We start from the raw sequence: 16,642 nt of genomic DNA, 5'->3' as shown, positions 1-16,642 counted from the left end.
AATTCTTCTTAAACTTTTCAAAACAATAGAAGGTGAAGAAGAACTAAAGAACCTCTTGATGAAAATGAAAGTGGTCCCATCACTTCATGGCAAATAGATGGGGAAATAGTGGAAACAGTAACAGACTTTATTTTCTTGGGCTCCAAAATCACTGCAAAAGGTGACTGCAGCCATGAAATTCAAAGATGCTTGCTCTTTGGAAGAAAAGTTGTGACCAACCTAGACAGCATATTAAAAAGCAGAGATATTACCTTGCCAACAAGGGTTCGTCTAGTCAAAGCTATGGTTTTTCCAGTAGTCATGTATGGATGTGAGAGTTGGACGATGAAGAGTGCTGAGCACTGAAGAGTTGATGCTTTTGAACTGTGGTGTTGGAGAAGACTCTTGAGAGTCCCTTGGACAGCAAAGGGATCCAACCAGTCCATTCTAAAGGAAATCAGTCCTGAATATTCACTGGAAGGACTGATGCTGAAGCTGAAACTCCAATACTCTGGCCACCTGATGCGAAGAACTGACTCATTTGAAAAGACCCAGATGCTGGGTAAGATTGAAGGTGGGAAGAGAAGAGGATGACAGAAGATGAGATGGTTGGATGGCATCACTGACTCAATGGACATGAGTTTGAGTAAACTCCAGGAGTTGGCAATGGACAGGGAGGCCTGCCACACTGCAGTCCCTGGGTTCACGAAGAGTCAGACACAACTGAACTGAAACAATAGAAGAGGAGAAATACTTCTAAACATAATCATTGAGGCCAGCATTACCTGAAACCAAAACCAGACAAGAATACTACAAAAAACAAAATTACAGGTCATTAATGGTCATAGCAAACACCCTCTTCCAACAACACAAGAGAAGACTCTACACATGGACATCACCAGGTGGTCAACACTGAAATCAGATTGATTATATTCTATGCAGCCAAAGATGGAGAAGCTCTATACAGTCAACAAAAACAAGACCAGGAGCTGACTGTGGCTCAGATCATGAACTCCTTATTGCCAAATTCAGACTTAAATTGAAGAAAGTAGGGAAAACCGCTAGACCATTCAGATATGACCTAAATCAAATCCCTTATGATTATACAGTGGAAGTGAGAAATAGATTTAAGGGCCTAGATCTGATAGATAGAGTACCTGATGAACTATGGAATGAGGTTCGTAACATTGTATAGGAGACAGGGATCAAGACCATCCTCATGGAAAAGAAATGCAAAAAAGCAAAATGGCTGTCTGGGGAGGCCTTACAAATAGCTGTGAAAAGAAGAGAGGTGAAAAGCAAAGGAGAAAAGGAAAGAGATGAGCATCTGAATGCAGAGTTCCAAAGAATAGCAAGAAGAGATAAGAAAGCCTTCTTCAGCGATAAATGCAAAAAAATAGAGGAAAACAACAGAATGGGAAAGACTAGAGATCTCTTCAAGAAAATTAGAGATACCAAGGGAACATTTCGTGCAAAGATGGGCTCAATAAAGGACAGAAATGGTATGGACCTAACAGAAGCAGAAGATATTAAGAAGAGGTGGCAAGAATACACAGAAGAACTGTCCAAAAAAGATCTTCACGACCCAGATAATCATGATGATGTGATCACTAATCTAGAGCCAGACATCTTGGAAAGTGAAGTCAAGTGGGCCTTAGAAAGCATCACTACGAACAAAGCTAGTGGAGGTGATGGAATTCCAGTTGAGCTGTTTCAAATCCTGAAAGATGATGCTGTGAAAGTGCTGCACTCAATATGCCAGCAAATTTGGAGAACTCAGCAGTGGCCACAGGACTGGAAAAAGTCAGTTTTCATTCCAATTCCAAAGAAAGGAAATACAAAGGAATGCTCAAACTACCGCACAATTGCACTCATCTCACATGCTAGTAAAGTAATGTGCAAAAAATTCTCCAAGCCAGGCTTCAGCAGTATATGAACCATGAACTCCCTGATGTTCAAGCTGGTTTTAGAAAAGGCAGAGGAACCAGAGATCAAATTGCCACCACCCACTGGATCATGGAAAAAGCAAGAGAGTTCCAGAAAAACATCTATTTCTGCTTTATTGACTATGCCAAAGCCTTTGACTGTGTGGATCACAATCAACTGTGGAAAATTCTGAAAGAGATGGGAATACCAGACCACCTGACCTGCCTCTTGAGAAACCTGTATGCAGGTCAGGAAGCAACAGTTAGAACTGGACATGGAATAACAGACTGGTTCCAACTAGGAAGAGGAGTACGTCAAGGCTGTATATTGTCACCCTGCTTATTGAACTTCTATGCAGAGTACATCATGAGAAATGCTGGACTGGAAGAAACACCAGCTGGAATCAAGATTGCTGGGAGAAATATCAATAACCTCAGATATTGACACCACCCTTATGGCAGAAAGTGAAGAGGAGCTAAAAAGCCTCTTGATGAAAGTGAAAGAGGAGAGCAAAAAAGTTGGCTTAAAGTTCAACATTCAGAAAACGAAGATCATGGCATCCAGTCCCATCACTTCATGGGAGATAGATGGGGAAACAGTGGAAACAGTGTCAGACTTTATTTTTTGGGCTCCAAAATCACTGCAGATGGTGATTGCAGCCATGAAATTAAAAGACGCTTACTTCTTGGAAGAAAAGTTATGACCAACCTAGATAGCATATTCTAAAGCAGAGACATTACTTTGCCAACTAAGGTCTGTCTATTCAAGGCTGTGGTTTTTCCTGTGGTCATGTGTGGATGTGAGAGTTGGACTGTGAAGAAGGCAGAGCGCTGAAGAATTGATGCTTTTGAACTGTGGTGTTGGAGAAGACTCTTGAGAGTTCCTTGGACTGCAAGGAGATCCAACCAGTCCCTTCTGAAGGAGATCAACTCTGGGATTTCTTTGGAAGGAATGATGCTAAAGCTGAAACTCCAGTACTTTGGCCACCTCATGTGGAGAGTTGACTCATTGGAAAAGACTCTGATGCTGGGAGGGATTGGGGGCAGGAGGAGAAGGGGATGACCGAGGATGAGGTGGCTGCATGGCGTCACGGACTCAATGGACGTGAGTCTTGGTGAACTCTGGGATATGGTGATGAACAGGGAGGACTGGCGTGCTGTGATTCATGGGGTCGCAAAGAGCTGGACACGACTGAGTTACTTAACTGAACTGAACTGATCCTCTGATGAATATAGAGGAGAAAATTCTATATAAAACTGAATTCAGCAATACATTAACAGGATCAATGCCATGACCAACTGGGATTTTTTCCAGTGATGCGAGGATGGTTTATCATTCACAAATTAGTTAATGTGATACACCTCATTAACAAGACAAGGGATAAAAATCTTGACCGTCTTAACAGAGGCAGAAAGACCATTTGACAAAGTTCAATATCCATTTATGATTGAAAAACTCTCCATAAAGTGGGTGTAGAGGGAGCATAACTCAACTTACTAGAGGTCATATCTCACAGGTCCACAGCTAACATTATACTCAACAGTGAAAAGCTGAAACCTTTTTCTTTAAGATCAGGAACAAGACAAGGATACCCACTCTTCCCATGTCCTTTCAACATAGTACTGAAAGTCTTAACCAGAGAAAAAGAAAGGTATGAAATTTGAAAGGAGGAATTAAAACTATCACACTTCACAGGTGATGTGATGTTATATAGAGAAATGAATTCAGTAAGCCTGCAGGTTAAAAAAAATCAATATACAAAAATTTGTTGCATTTCTCTACACTAATAGAAACTATCAGAAAGAGAAATTAAAGGAACAGTGCCATTTACAATTGGATTAAAAAGAATAGGAATACATTTAACCACAGTGGTGAAGAGCCTTTACACTGAAAACTATGACATTGGTGAAAGAAATTAAATGAGAAACAAATAAATGGAAAGATATTCTGTGCTTATAGTAATGAAAACAGTATGGTATTAGCAAAAAAAAAAAAAAAATACACGTAGATCAGTGGAACATAGCAGAGAGCCCAGAAATATACCCATAGATAGATGGTCAATTGACTTATAACAAAGGTGCCAGTGTAAACAATGGGAAAAGGACAGTCTCTTCAAAATATGGTAGTGAGAAAACTGGACAGAGTCTCACAAAAGAATGAAAAGGAACTACTATTTTATGCCATGCAGAAAATCAATTGATAATGGTTAAAGACTTGAAGTTCTGTGCCCTGAAACCATAAAACTTTTGCAAGAAAACATAGGCAGTAAGCTTCTTGACATCAGTGTTGGTGAAGGTTTTCTGGATTTAATACCAAAAGCAAAGACCACAAAAGCAAAAATCAACAATTGAAATTGCATCAAACCTAAAAGCTTTCAGACAGAAAAGGAAATCATGAACAGATGAAAACATAACCAATGAAATAGGAAATATTTGCAAATTACATCTCTGGTAAGGTGTTAATATCCAAATATATAAAGAACACATACAACTCAATAACAAAACAAAGCAATCTGATTAAACCACGGGCAGAGAATCTGAATAGATATTTTCCTAAAGACGTATAAAGGCCAAAGTGTACATAAAATGATGCTCAAGATCTCTAATCATCAGAGAAATGCAAATCGAAATCTAATTTTTTGACTGTTGGATGGATATAATAAAAAAATCCAAGTGTTGACAAGTATGTGGAGAGAAGAGAATCCTTGTGCACTGTTGGTGCGAATGCAAATTCATGCATCCACTGCAGAAAACATTATGGATGATCCTCGAAAAGCTACAATTGAACTATCCTATGATCCAGCAATTCCACTTCTGGGTATTTATTCAAAGGACGGGAAAATACTAACTTGGAAAGATATGTGTTCCCCATATTTATTACAGCATTATTTTCAGTAGCCAAGACATGGAAACAACCTAAGTGAACACTAGTGGAGGAATTCATAAAGAAATTGTGGTATATGCACACCGTGGAATATTATACAGCCCAAAAGAAACAATTTTTGACAACGTGGATGGACCTTCAAGGGATTATGCTGGAACAAGTGAAACACAGAAAGATGAAAACTGTATAATTTCACTTTTGGATGGAATCAGAGAAACAAACAGAAAAACTGAACCTGTAGTTCCAGAGAACAGATTGGTGGTGGCAGGGGCAAGGGTATTGGAAGAGGCAAAATGGGTGAAGGTGGTCAAAATATACAACCTTCCGGTTATAAAGTAAGTAATCCCTGGAAATATAATGTACAGCATGTTTGCTATAGTTAATGACACTGGATGCTATATTAAAAGTTAAGATAGGAGATCCAAAAAGTTCTTTTTACAAGAAAAAGATTGTAATATGTGTGGTCATGGATATTAACTAGATTTATTGTAATGATCATTTCACAATATATGCAAATATCAAATCATTCATTTAATGTAAAGTTGTGTCAATTATATCTCAGATTTAAAATATTAAAAAAATAAGTACTATTGAAATTCACATTACCATGAAGAAGTCCAGACCCAGATGGCTTCTCTGGTCAATTCTAAAAGATATTTGAGTGGGCAGTAATCTTAATCTTAACCTGTTTCAGAATCCTTCTCAACTAATTATAGGATGTCAACATAGCCATGGTCCTAAACCATGAGAAAGATCTTGCCAGAAAAAAGTTGTTATACGTTAATATTCATCAAAGTAATAGACAAATTTATCAAATTTATGGATATATAAAATCTATAGCATATTGTAGCTAACATGGAATTCAAAAGTACTTAATGTATCTGCAAAACCGATTAATGTCTTTGACCATATTAAAAGATGAAAAGGGAAAGATTGTGTATTTTAATTGATAGCTTCAAAACATTTAAAACATAATTTGTTGCAAACTTAGTAAATTTGTAAGAAACTCTTTAACCTGATAGAAACTATAAAATGGAAAACCAGTGAAATATTGAATTATTTTAGTAGATTAAAGGAGTGATGGTAGGCACTTTTGGAATTAAAAAGTGTATTTAGCAAAGTTAGAACTCAGTATAAATTTTCAGCTGCCTTTTATATATTAGCAAAAATAACAAAAATTTCAAAATGAGTTCACTTATCTTAGTATAATTCCACAATATATGCCTCAGAATAATTATAATGAAAGATATGCAAACCTTTCTATAGAAAATTGAAAAACATTTTGAAGGAAACTAAAAATGACCTAAAATAAAGAGGGATATATGATGTTGGAAGGCAGTATGTTATAAAGATGGCAGTTCTCTCTAAGTTTATCAGTTAACCAGTGCAATCAAAATCAGAATCCCAACAGGTTTGTGTGTGTGTGTGTGTGTGCATGAAAATTTGTAGGTTTGTTCTCATATTACAGGAAGTAGAGGGTCAATATTAACAAACATAATGTTGAAGAACAAAATTGGAGCCTTTGGCTACCAGATATCAAAAATGATTTTTGATGGAATAGTGGTTACGACAGGAATAGAAAAATAGGCCAGAATAGAATAGAGTTCATCAGTACCTCTACAGGTTAGTAACTTGACTTATTACGGAGGTGGCAGTGCAGTGCAGTGGGCTCAAGAATTATCTTTTTGTTAAAGATAATCAGGTCAGTTGAATAGCTAAATGAAGGGAAAATGAATCTAAATTCTCTCCATAGTACCATATACTCCCCAAATCAATACCAAACAGATGGTAGGTCTCAGGTAAGAGTTAAGATAATAAATTGTCTCAAAAATAATGTAGAAGGGTCTTTTCAGGACAAAAAGCACCAGCAATGAAGGAAAAGATTCAGAAATTATGCCCAAACTAAGAATGTCTGTCCTCAGAGTTACCATTAAAAAATGGAAAAGACAGGACACAGATGTGGAGAGGATATTTGGAAAGTATCAACAGTTCTGACAAATCATTAAGAACAAAAGCAGATCAACTAATGGCAAAAAATGGGTAAAAGACCTGAACAAATGTTTCACAATGGAGATATTCCAGATTTCCAAAGCATATGAAAAAGTGCTTCATCATATGTCAGGGAAATGCAGCTGAAAACTGTGATGAGATATCCCATTCCCCAGAAGAGCTAAAATTGAAAAGACTAGTAATACCAAGTATTGGCAAGACGGGGAGCAAGTGAAACTAACATACTTCTGATGAGAATTAAATGCATGCCACCATTTTGGAAATCTCTTTGGCTGTACCAACTATAGCTAAACATTTATAAATCCATGACAAGAAATTCCATTCTTGGTATATACCAGTGGATATATATATATATATTCCTATAGTCACCAAAATATATGTACAAGAATGTTCACCACAAAATTTTTTTGTAATAGCCCCAAGCAGGAAACAACCCAAATGATCAACTGTTCGGTGAGTCAAAGTCACTAAGTCATATCTGACTCTCTGCGACCCCATGAACTATACAGTGTATGGAGTTGTCCAGGTCAGAATACTGGAGTGGGTAGCCATTCTCTTCTCCAGGGGATCTTCCCAACCCAGGGATAGAACCCAGGCCTCCTGCATTGCAGGCGGTTTCTTTAACAGCTGAGCCACAAGGGAAGTTCATTCAACTGTTGAATGGGTGAATAAATTGTCACATATTCTTATGGTGGAATATTATAAGCAGAGAAAATGAATTACTTACCAATACATGCAACACCATGGTGTATTTTAGAGACCTAATGACAGCTGAAGAAGCTAGATAAGAGAACACAGGCTGTATTTCCAAATTAGAAAAATAATCAATGCTGATAGAATAGTAGTTACCTTTGGAGAGGGCGTGAAGGCAGTGTCTAGGTTGTAGGTTCTGTCCTATTATTAGATCTGGGTGATGATTACATGGGTTTGTTTATTTACTTGAAGTTTTATAAAGTTATGTATTTTATGAAATAAAGTTTTATGAAGTTATATATTCAGGATTTATATATTTTTCTGAATTTGTTATATTTATTAAAAATGTGGGCCCTCCAAACTGTAATTTTACTTTAAAAAATGGAAATGACTTTATTGTCTTTTGAATCCTTGAACACACGGTGCAAATTATTCATGTTCTTCTTCTTAATCTTAATAATAAACATGTGCAGTGGAGAATTATTTATAGGGTAGTTTTTTGTTTTACACACTTGTCTATTTTTAAAAAGGGTAATGGATTTCAGGCATGTATTAAATATTTCAAATACTTTTTCTTATGTTATGCCTTGATATTAAAAATGTTATATTCATGATGGATGTTTTATTGTTGTGTTGTAATTATCTAGGTGAACTTTATCTAGGTGAAAAAGCAGACCTGCTGTTTGAATAACTGAAACTAAGTAAAATATTTGATATAATAAGAATCTCTAGGTTCATTTTATATTCTCTTATCTTGATGTTAACACATTGTATTTAGGTGACACTTAACCGTAAGAAATACCGGGTGAAAACTTCCAAATTAGATGGAGACTAAAAGTTTGAAGCAAAAGAGAAGCAAAAAAATGAGGTATCTTGGTACTGGCATACAGAGAAGTGCTTATGAGAATGCGACTTTGAAGTTAAAACCCCGATTTCAAGATCAAATCCAATCTTTTTTTTCCAACAACTTTGTTGTTGTTGAGGAAAATTTGTAACACATTTGCATGTCATTTGTTTCTTCTTATATAAAATGCAGGCAGTAAGATTACATGTAAAGTGTTTAGCTTAAAGTCTGGTACATAGTAACTTCTAACTATATGACCTATCAGTTTAATAATAATAACATTTTTTACCTTAAACAGTAAAATAAGTTAAGCAACTTGGAAGAAAAAACCAAATTTGTTTTTGTAGATTATTGAATAGTTCGTATTTATGTACCCTAATTTATAATTTATATGTCCATTAAACATATATAAAATTATTGAAATGTGCTAATTGTACATATTGAATAAAATATGAATACAGAAATGGAGATGTCATGTGGATGTTTCAGCTTTTGTATGATTCTATTATATTCTTAACTTATGTCCTTTTTGCTAAATCAAGCTGTTCCTTAAATGACTGTTTTATTTTCTTTAATGGAAATTTTGTTTTTATTTGAAAATAAGATTGCTCATTTTTGGTCTTAAAATATGTAAGGCAGCTTTCTACAGATGGTAACATATTTATTTTCTCTAAATTAATGGAGTTGACACATTTAAAAAAATCCCACATACTTGGATAAAAAATTATTGGAATATTCATTTATCTTATGTACTTAATGGATTTGGTAACTGTTTAAACTATAAAATTGGTCCAGTTCGTTGTGCGCTTTATATTTTCCTTCCTTGATGAGCTACATATAAATCATTCTATTTTTCACTGTTAATAGGCATTTAATTAAATAGTTCTTATTAACATTCATAAATGTCATGAAATCTCTCTGCATCACTTATGCATAGTTACAACTTTTGCACTTTATCAGTCTTTTAACTCTGGATCATTTGTCTTGTCTTTTATGTTTAGCTGAAATTTCACCTCCAGCACATGCTGTTGCTATGCCTTTCTTTGACTATTTGGATACTGAGTCTGTTATACTATTGCTAACTAATTCCTGCTTCTTAAGAGACTTTTTCTGTTTTATAATATAGATCTTTAAAGACCATTTATTACTAATAACTAGTAACTATGACTTTGATTACAGGTTCTCTTTCTTCTAGAAAAACCCCACAGCTCTTTATGCTGATGCAAATATGTGTGTGTGTGTATGTTAAAACTGAGATGTGAAAATAATGATGGGATAATGCAGTGTCTTTGTTAATCATTGAAAAATATGACATATCCTATTTTCCTGGTAAACATGAAAGGGAAATCATTTCACATTTCCTTATTTTTCATGAAAGGAATAAATATAAGAATTTGTTCTTTTAAAGGTAGAAAAGTGAGTAATAATTACATTATACTTGTCATGATTAGATTGCTTTCCTGTGACTCAGAATGTAAAGAAATATATTCATTATTCTACTAGGTTTCATGCTTCAAATAAGGGCTTGAATTTTAGATAACAGCTAAATATCTTGAAAGTATATAGTGAAAACCAGGACTTTCCATTCAGTAAAGTGTTCTTTCTTAAATGACAATGTATTCTTAAGTTCAGAGGTTGGGAGTAGGCTTAGAAGAGATTTTTCTGAAGATGAGGTAAATTACTGAAGAAGCCAAAATGCTCTGTTACAAGCAATCTGTTGAATTTATTGAATTTCACTGGGCCTTCAAAACAATCCTACCTGTATACTTAGGTTGATATTTTTATATCACTATATAACATTTAAAAATATTTAGTATGTATGTGAATATTATGCACATTTCCTTCTTGAAGCTTGTTTACTAAGGAATGGTAGTTATGGCAAATATTCCTGCCTAGATAGTGTGAGCTTTTGACTCAATTAATGAATTTTCTAAGGAAAAAATTGCAGATAAACTTAAATGAATGAGGAGTTTGAAGCACACCTCAAGTTTCATTGATTACCAATCATATGTGCTAAAGAAGGGAGGTTGGTAATGGAAACAACCTTTAAGGTGAGAGTGTTGAGATTTTAAAATTCTGATGGATTGAGCAGGAGAAGGCAGTTTTTGTTAACATATGGCTTTGTGATTTGTTCTGTTTTATACTTTGGATATAATTATATTCACTTATTTTTTAAAGAGTCATATAATGGTTATGAGACTAACATACATTCATTAATAAATATGTTTTAAGTAATATTTTGATGCAGTTTCAGAATTATTTGGCAGCATATACCATTTGTTATATTGTAAATTTTTAATAAGAGTGGAAAGATTTGGCTAAGAGAAATTTTATTATATCAGAGATGTATAGTTAGATGCTGTGTTTCTAAATGGATCTTTTTTATTAAATAGATTCTTTTAGTTAGAGGAGAATAGTGGTTCCTGAATCAAAGGTTTGTAGGTTTGAGAATGTGATAAATGTTCACGTTTGCTTTTGAATATATTAGGTTATTTTTATTTCATGTACCTGGTACATATTCAGCCCAATGCCTTTTGAAGTTCTGATAACTAAATTAATTGAATTTTTTTTGTTTGTTTGAGATTAAATGCCATAAATTGAAAGTTTGAATACTGTTACCTGTCCTTCAGAATTGGAGATAGGTTTTGGTGCACGGACACATTTCAGTTTATTTAAGTGACACTAATTAAAACCTTGCTAGCTATTTGTTTGCTTATTATTTATCTTGGCTTTTTCTTTCCACAGAAGGTTGATGTGGAAAAATGGGTATGTGTTTTCTAAGAGATTGTGATCTGAATGGCTGCATGTCTGCTGTTGCCTCTAATCTTTTTGTTTGGCTTCCTGGTGTGGCTGGTACTATTAGTATTTAAAGTAACTGCTATGTTGTAATTAATACATATTTTACCAGTCTTCAGTTGGAACTTTCTAAATTTCTGGTTTTATTTCTTCAAAAATGGGATCTATTCAAATATTCTCTATTACTAGAACATTCATTTCAGTTCAGTCACTCAGTCGTGTTTGACTCTTTTTGACCCCATGAACTGCAGCACCCCAGGTCTCCCTGGCCATCACCAACTCTACCTGAGCTTGCTCAAACTCACGTCCATCGAGTTGGTGATGCCGTCCAACCATCTCATCCTCTGTGAGTCCCTTCTCCTCCTGCCTTTAATCTTTGCGAGCATCCGGGTCTTTTCCAGTGAGTCTATTCTTCGCATCAAGTGGCTAAAGTACTGGAGTTTCAGCTTCAGCATCAGTCCTTCCAGTGACTATTTAGGACTGATCTCCTTAAGGATGGACTGGTTGGATCTCCTTGCTGTCCGAGGGACTCTCAAGAGTCTTCTCCAACACCACAGTTCAAAAGCATCAACTCTTCAGTGCTCAGCCCTCTTCATAGTCCAGCTCTTACAACCATACATGACTGCTGGAAAAACCATAGCTTTGACTAGATGGACTTTTGTCTGAAAACATATCTCTTTGCTCTTTTTTCATTTATTTCAGCCCTTTATTTAAGGGACGTTTTGTTTATTAAATTTACCATTTCCTTGATGATGACACCCTTGTGTGGATTTTGGAGAACTACTAATTCAATGTTATAACTCTGGAAATAATTTTAATTCTTCATCTGTTTCTTTGTAACTAGTCTATTACTAATTTTGTTCAATCCTTTCCTTTTGAAATGCCTTCTCTTCTTTGCCTGTAGTTAAAATTCTGATCAAATTCTTATCTTGGAAATGGAAGCCTGTTTCTTTCTAACCACGTGTGTTTCACCTTTTTGTGTTCCTTCCCCAAGATCAGCCATCCTAAGATAAGTCCCTCTCTCATCTTTTTATCCCTTCACTTACATTCCAGTATTTCTTTGCTGTATCCAAACCAGTATTTCTTAAACCAACCACTCAAGCAACTTTAATTCCTTTGGAAATAGAGTGTGTAAATGAATAAAACCCCTTTTTACTATCATCTGGAAGTATTCCCGTTTTTCCTCTGTGCATTTGGTTGCTTTCTTGATCCTGCCTTGTTGTGTAGTTTTTCTCTCTCATTTTCATAATAATTTCTCATCTCAAAATTTATTCTTGGTATGTTTATTTGCAAACCTTTAAGTTAGTGGTTGCTTTCTAGTTCCCTGGAGAAGGAAATGGCAACCCACTCCAGTATTCTTGCCTGGAGAATCTCATGGATGGAGGAGCCTGGGGGGCTACAGTCCCCGGGGTCACAAAGAGTCAGATACGACTGAGCGACTTAACTTTCTAGTTATTAGAAAGTGTTGGAGATAACACTGAGCTGACAGCCATGCCGCTTAGTTTTGCCAGTGAATCAATTTGTAACTTAATTGTAGGTCTCAGTAAATGTCAGATTTGAGTTATTTCTTTCTTTGAAAACCCAGAGGTCAAATCGTATGCACTTGCTCTAGGAATTTTGAAAGTCTGCTGTCACAGGTAGAGTGTGTTCCCTTTTTCTGTCACTTGAAGAATAACAGAAAACAGTTCAACTCTCTGCCTACCAGCCTGCTTCGGGGTTCCTTCTGCTGTCCGCTTGGGTTAAATTAAGAAGGGTTCCAGGGCCTTTCTCATAGATACTCCACAGCCGTTTCAAGTCAATTCTTTAGCACTCAGCTTTCTTTATAGTCCAACTCTCACATCCATACATGACCACTGGAAAAACCATAGCCTTGACTAGATGGACCTTTGTTGGGAAAGCAATGTCTCTGCTTTTTAATATGGTGTCTAGGTTTATCATAGCTTTTCTTCCAAGGAGTAAGTGTCTTTCAATTTCATGGCTAGAGTCACCATCTGCAGTGATTTTGGAGCCCAAGAAAATAAAGTCTGTCATTGTTTCCCCATCTATTTGCCATGAAGTGATGGGACTGGATGCCATGGTCTTTGTTTTTTGAATGTTGAGTTTTAAGCCAACTTTTCCCTCTCCTCTTTCATCTTCATCAGGAGGCTCTTTAATTCCTCTTCACATTCTGCCATCAGGGTGGAATCATCTACATGTCTGAGGTTATTGATATTTCTCCTGGAAATCTTGATTCCAGCTTGTGCTTCATCCCGCCTGGCATTTCTATGTACTCTGCATAGAAGTTAAAGAAGCTGGGTGACAATATACAGCCTTGATGTACTCCTTTCCTAGCTTGGAACCAGTTCCATGTCCAGTTCTAACTGTTGCTTCATACAGATTTCTCTGTATGTTGCTGCATACAGATTTCTCTGGAGGCAGGTAAGGTGTTCTGGTATTCCCATCTTTTGAAGAATTTTCTGAAGTTTGTTATGATCTACACAGTTGAAGGCTTTGGTGTAGTCAATAAAGCAGAAATATATGTTTTTTTGGAACTCTCTTGCTTTTTTGGTGAGCCAATGGATATTGGCAATTTAATCGCTAGTTCCTCTGCCCTTTCTAAAACCAGCTTGAACATCTGGAAGTTCACAGTTCATGTACTGTTGAAGCCTGGCTTGGAGAATTTTGAGCATTACTTTGCTAGCCTGTGACATGAGTGCAACTGTGAGACAGTTTGAACTTTCCTTGGCATTGCCTTTCTTTGAGATTGAAATGAAAACTGACCTTTTCCAGTCCTGTGACCACCGCTGAGTTTTCCAAATTTGCTGGCATATTGAGTGCAGCACTTTCACAGCATCATCTTTAAGGATTTGAAATAGCTCAACTCAATTCCATCTTCTCCATTAGCTTTGTAGTGATGCTTCCTAAGGCCCACTTAACTTCACATTCCAGGATATCTGGCTCTAGGTGAATGATTATCTGGGTCATGAAGATCTTTTTGTACAGTTCTTCTGTGTATTCTTGCCACCTCTTCTTAATATCTTCTGCTTCTGTTAGGTCCATACCATTTCTGTCCTTTATTGTGCCCATCTTTGCATGAAATGTTCCCTTGGTAGCTCTAATTTTCTTGAAGAGATCTCTCTACTAGTCTTTCCCATTCTGTTGATTTCCTCATTTCTTTGCACTGATTGCTGAGGAAGACTTTCTTATCTCTCCTTGCTATTCTTTGGAACTCCGCATTCAGATGGGTGCATCTTTCCTTTTCTCCTTGCCTTTAGCTTCTCTTCTTTTCTCAGCTATTTGTAAGCCTTCCTCAGACAACCATTTACCTTCTTGCTTTTCTTCTTCTTGGGGATGGTCTTGATCATTGCTTCCTCTACAATGTCATGAACCTCCATCCTTCAGGCACTCCTTTATCAGATCTAATCCCTTGAATCTGTTTGTCAGTTCCACTTTATATTCCTATGTTAATTTTGTTGCTAATCCCTTACCTGTGTAATTTTTAAGAAGACACCTTAGTAAAGGTTCTTTTAAAACTTCTAAGAAAAGTCCATTTATAGAGGCATTAAGTTTTATAATCAGTTATCATCTCACAAAACTAAAATAAGAGTTAAAAATAATCCAGTGTTGAGGTGAAAGGCATAATTATGGTGGAAAAGCTTTGCACATCACTGTTTCTTTTTGTATCAGTAACAGATTGAGTATAATTATGCATTCTCTTGAACTCTGATATTTGATTGCAATTTTTAGAATAAAGTATTGCTGTTTGATTTGTTTTTCTGCTTGTAATCATTGGCATATGCTAAGAAAACCCCTTAGGGCTTTTAGATCTATTAGATCAAGTTTCATAAGCTTATAGATCAAAGGCTCCTGCTTGTTTTTATCATCCATTAGATTCCCAGGGCAATATTTGTTTGAGTTAAAATGTAAGAATTGCTCTTTCTTTTCCTGGTTTTCATGTTAATGTAGCATAATGGGAAGAGGGAATATGTCCCCATCTCTTGCTCACATTTGACTCTTCATCTGACTTGTCCATTCTGGAGTAATTAAACTAAACCTGAGTCACTGAATTGCTGCCACTTGGAATTTTACCCTGAAGAACTAAAATTTCCCTCTTTATGTTTCTGTGTGAGTTGATTTTCATCCTCAAATTTCTTCTAAGACAGAAAGCACCATGCCTGGCCTCTGTCTTTATAGTTGTCCCTCTCCATATGTTGTCTAATATTTTATTTCTTAAATAAGTACACTTAGTGCATGCATGAAAATGATAATTCTTTTCACCTAAATCAGAGCTATTTGTTTCAGTATTATCATTCATGAGTTTTCTTTTTTTTTCTCCTATCATTTTCAACTTGTAAGGAATTTTTATTTTTATTCTTTTTCTGTTGCTTTTTATCATACTTATGCCATTGACATTGAGATTATAATAATATATTTGTCCTTTATATTTTAATGTGTTTTACTTTCTTTCTTGCCCTGAATGATCGCTTTTGGATATCTCATAAAGAAATAAGCCAAATGAACCAATAGATGATTTGTACAAAAAGTTAATGTCAGTAATGCCAGAAGTAACCTTTCATGTTCTTATCTTTTGAAAATAATGTGTGTCTGTTACATCTGTTCTTCTTTCTCTTTGTATGATGACTATTTTAGCTTTTGCTTATTTACAGGGCTCATTTTTATTTACTCATTTATACAGATTACTCTCTTCCCTGGCTTGCTCATGCTGCCTTGACACACAGCTAAAAATTATGACGTGCAGACTTCAGAAACAATTCTGAAGTAGTTCAACCTAAATAACTGACAAAAACAAACTGAGACCATTTCTGAAAGAAATATCTCCAAAACTTAGATAAATTAAAAAAAACAAAAATCTCATGAAGAAAGTATCTATTACAAACCATGTTCTGTAACATGGTTTTGAAGTTTTTCCTTTGAATTAGGACTTAAAATGATTTTTTGTAATTCCTCAGTGATATTCTGTATCACTGGTGATCATTTGTAGGCATGTGATTAGTCAGTTTCAACATGGAAAATAAGTTCCAGGATATTATTTACCATGAATATTAACTACAAAAATGTAACTATACAGGCTGTGTTTTCTGAGATGAGAATGAAAGGGTTCTTTACAATTTTTCCTTAAAATTATAATACTGAAAATGAAACAATCAATCATGATAGAATTGCCATTTAGTCATATACATATTACTCTGTATGTTTCAGGGAAGCAAGTGTGGTATTTAACATCTGTGTTAGAAAACTCTCCCTTGTTTTCTTTAAAACTAATGTGGATATGTGTGTGTTTTCCTCTGTAGGACTTACATGCTCCTGGCAACTAGATTTTGCCCTAAGTTGTCAAATATAATATTTTTCCTTCTTCACTCTTTCTCATCTGTGTATCTCTCCCAGGAATAAGAAGTCAAAGAAACTTTATGAGTCTTAAGAAAAAGAAAGGAATATATGTACATGTTATATTTTGTAGATGAAAAAGGGCTGTTATAATATAAATCATTAGAGGTGGCTGAGTCAAGAGAA

At 35.5% G+C, this 16,642-nt stretch overlaps 1 protein-coding gene across 1 annotated transcript in view; it reads left to right on the top strand.

The window, feature by feature from the left end:
* Positions 1 to 16,642, top strand: part of RYR2 (ryanodine receptor 2) — a 578,200-nt gene that overhangs the window by 89,250 nt on the left and 472,308 nt on the right. Inside the window, exon 4 of the mRNA XM_068983081.1 lies at positions 11,081 to 11,101. Coding sequence (XP_068839182.1) covers positions 11,081 to 11,101 — 21 coding nt within the window. The remainder of the gene's footprint in view (positions 1 to 11,080; positions 11,102 to 16,642) is intronic.

The sequence above is a fragment of the Capricornis sumatraensis genome, chromosome 10 (genome assembly GCF_032405125.1).
Source record: "Capricornis sumatraensis isolate serow.1 chromosome 10, serow.2, whole genome shotgun sequence".
Taxonomy (NCBI): domain Eukaryota; kingdom Metazoa; phylum Chordata; class Mammalia; order Artiodactyla; family Bovidae; genus Capricornis; species Capricornis sumatraensis.
The sequence above is the reverse complement of the archived record's forward strand: the minus strand, read 5'-3'. Positions and strand labels throughout refer to the sequence as shown.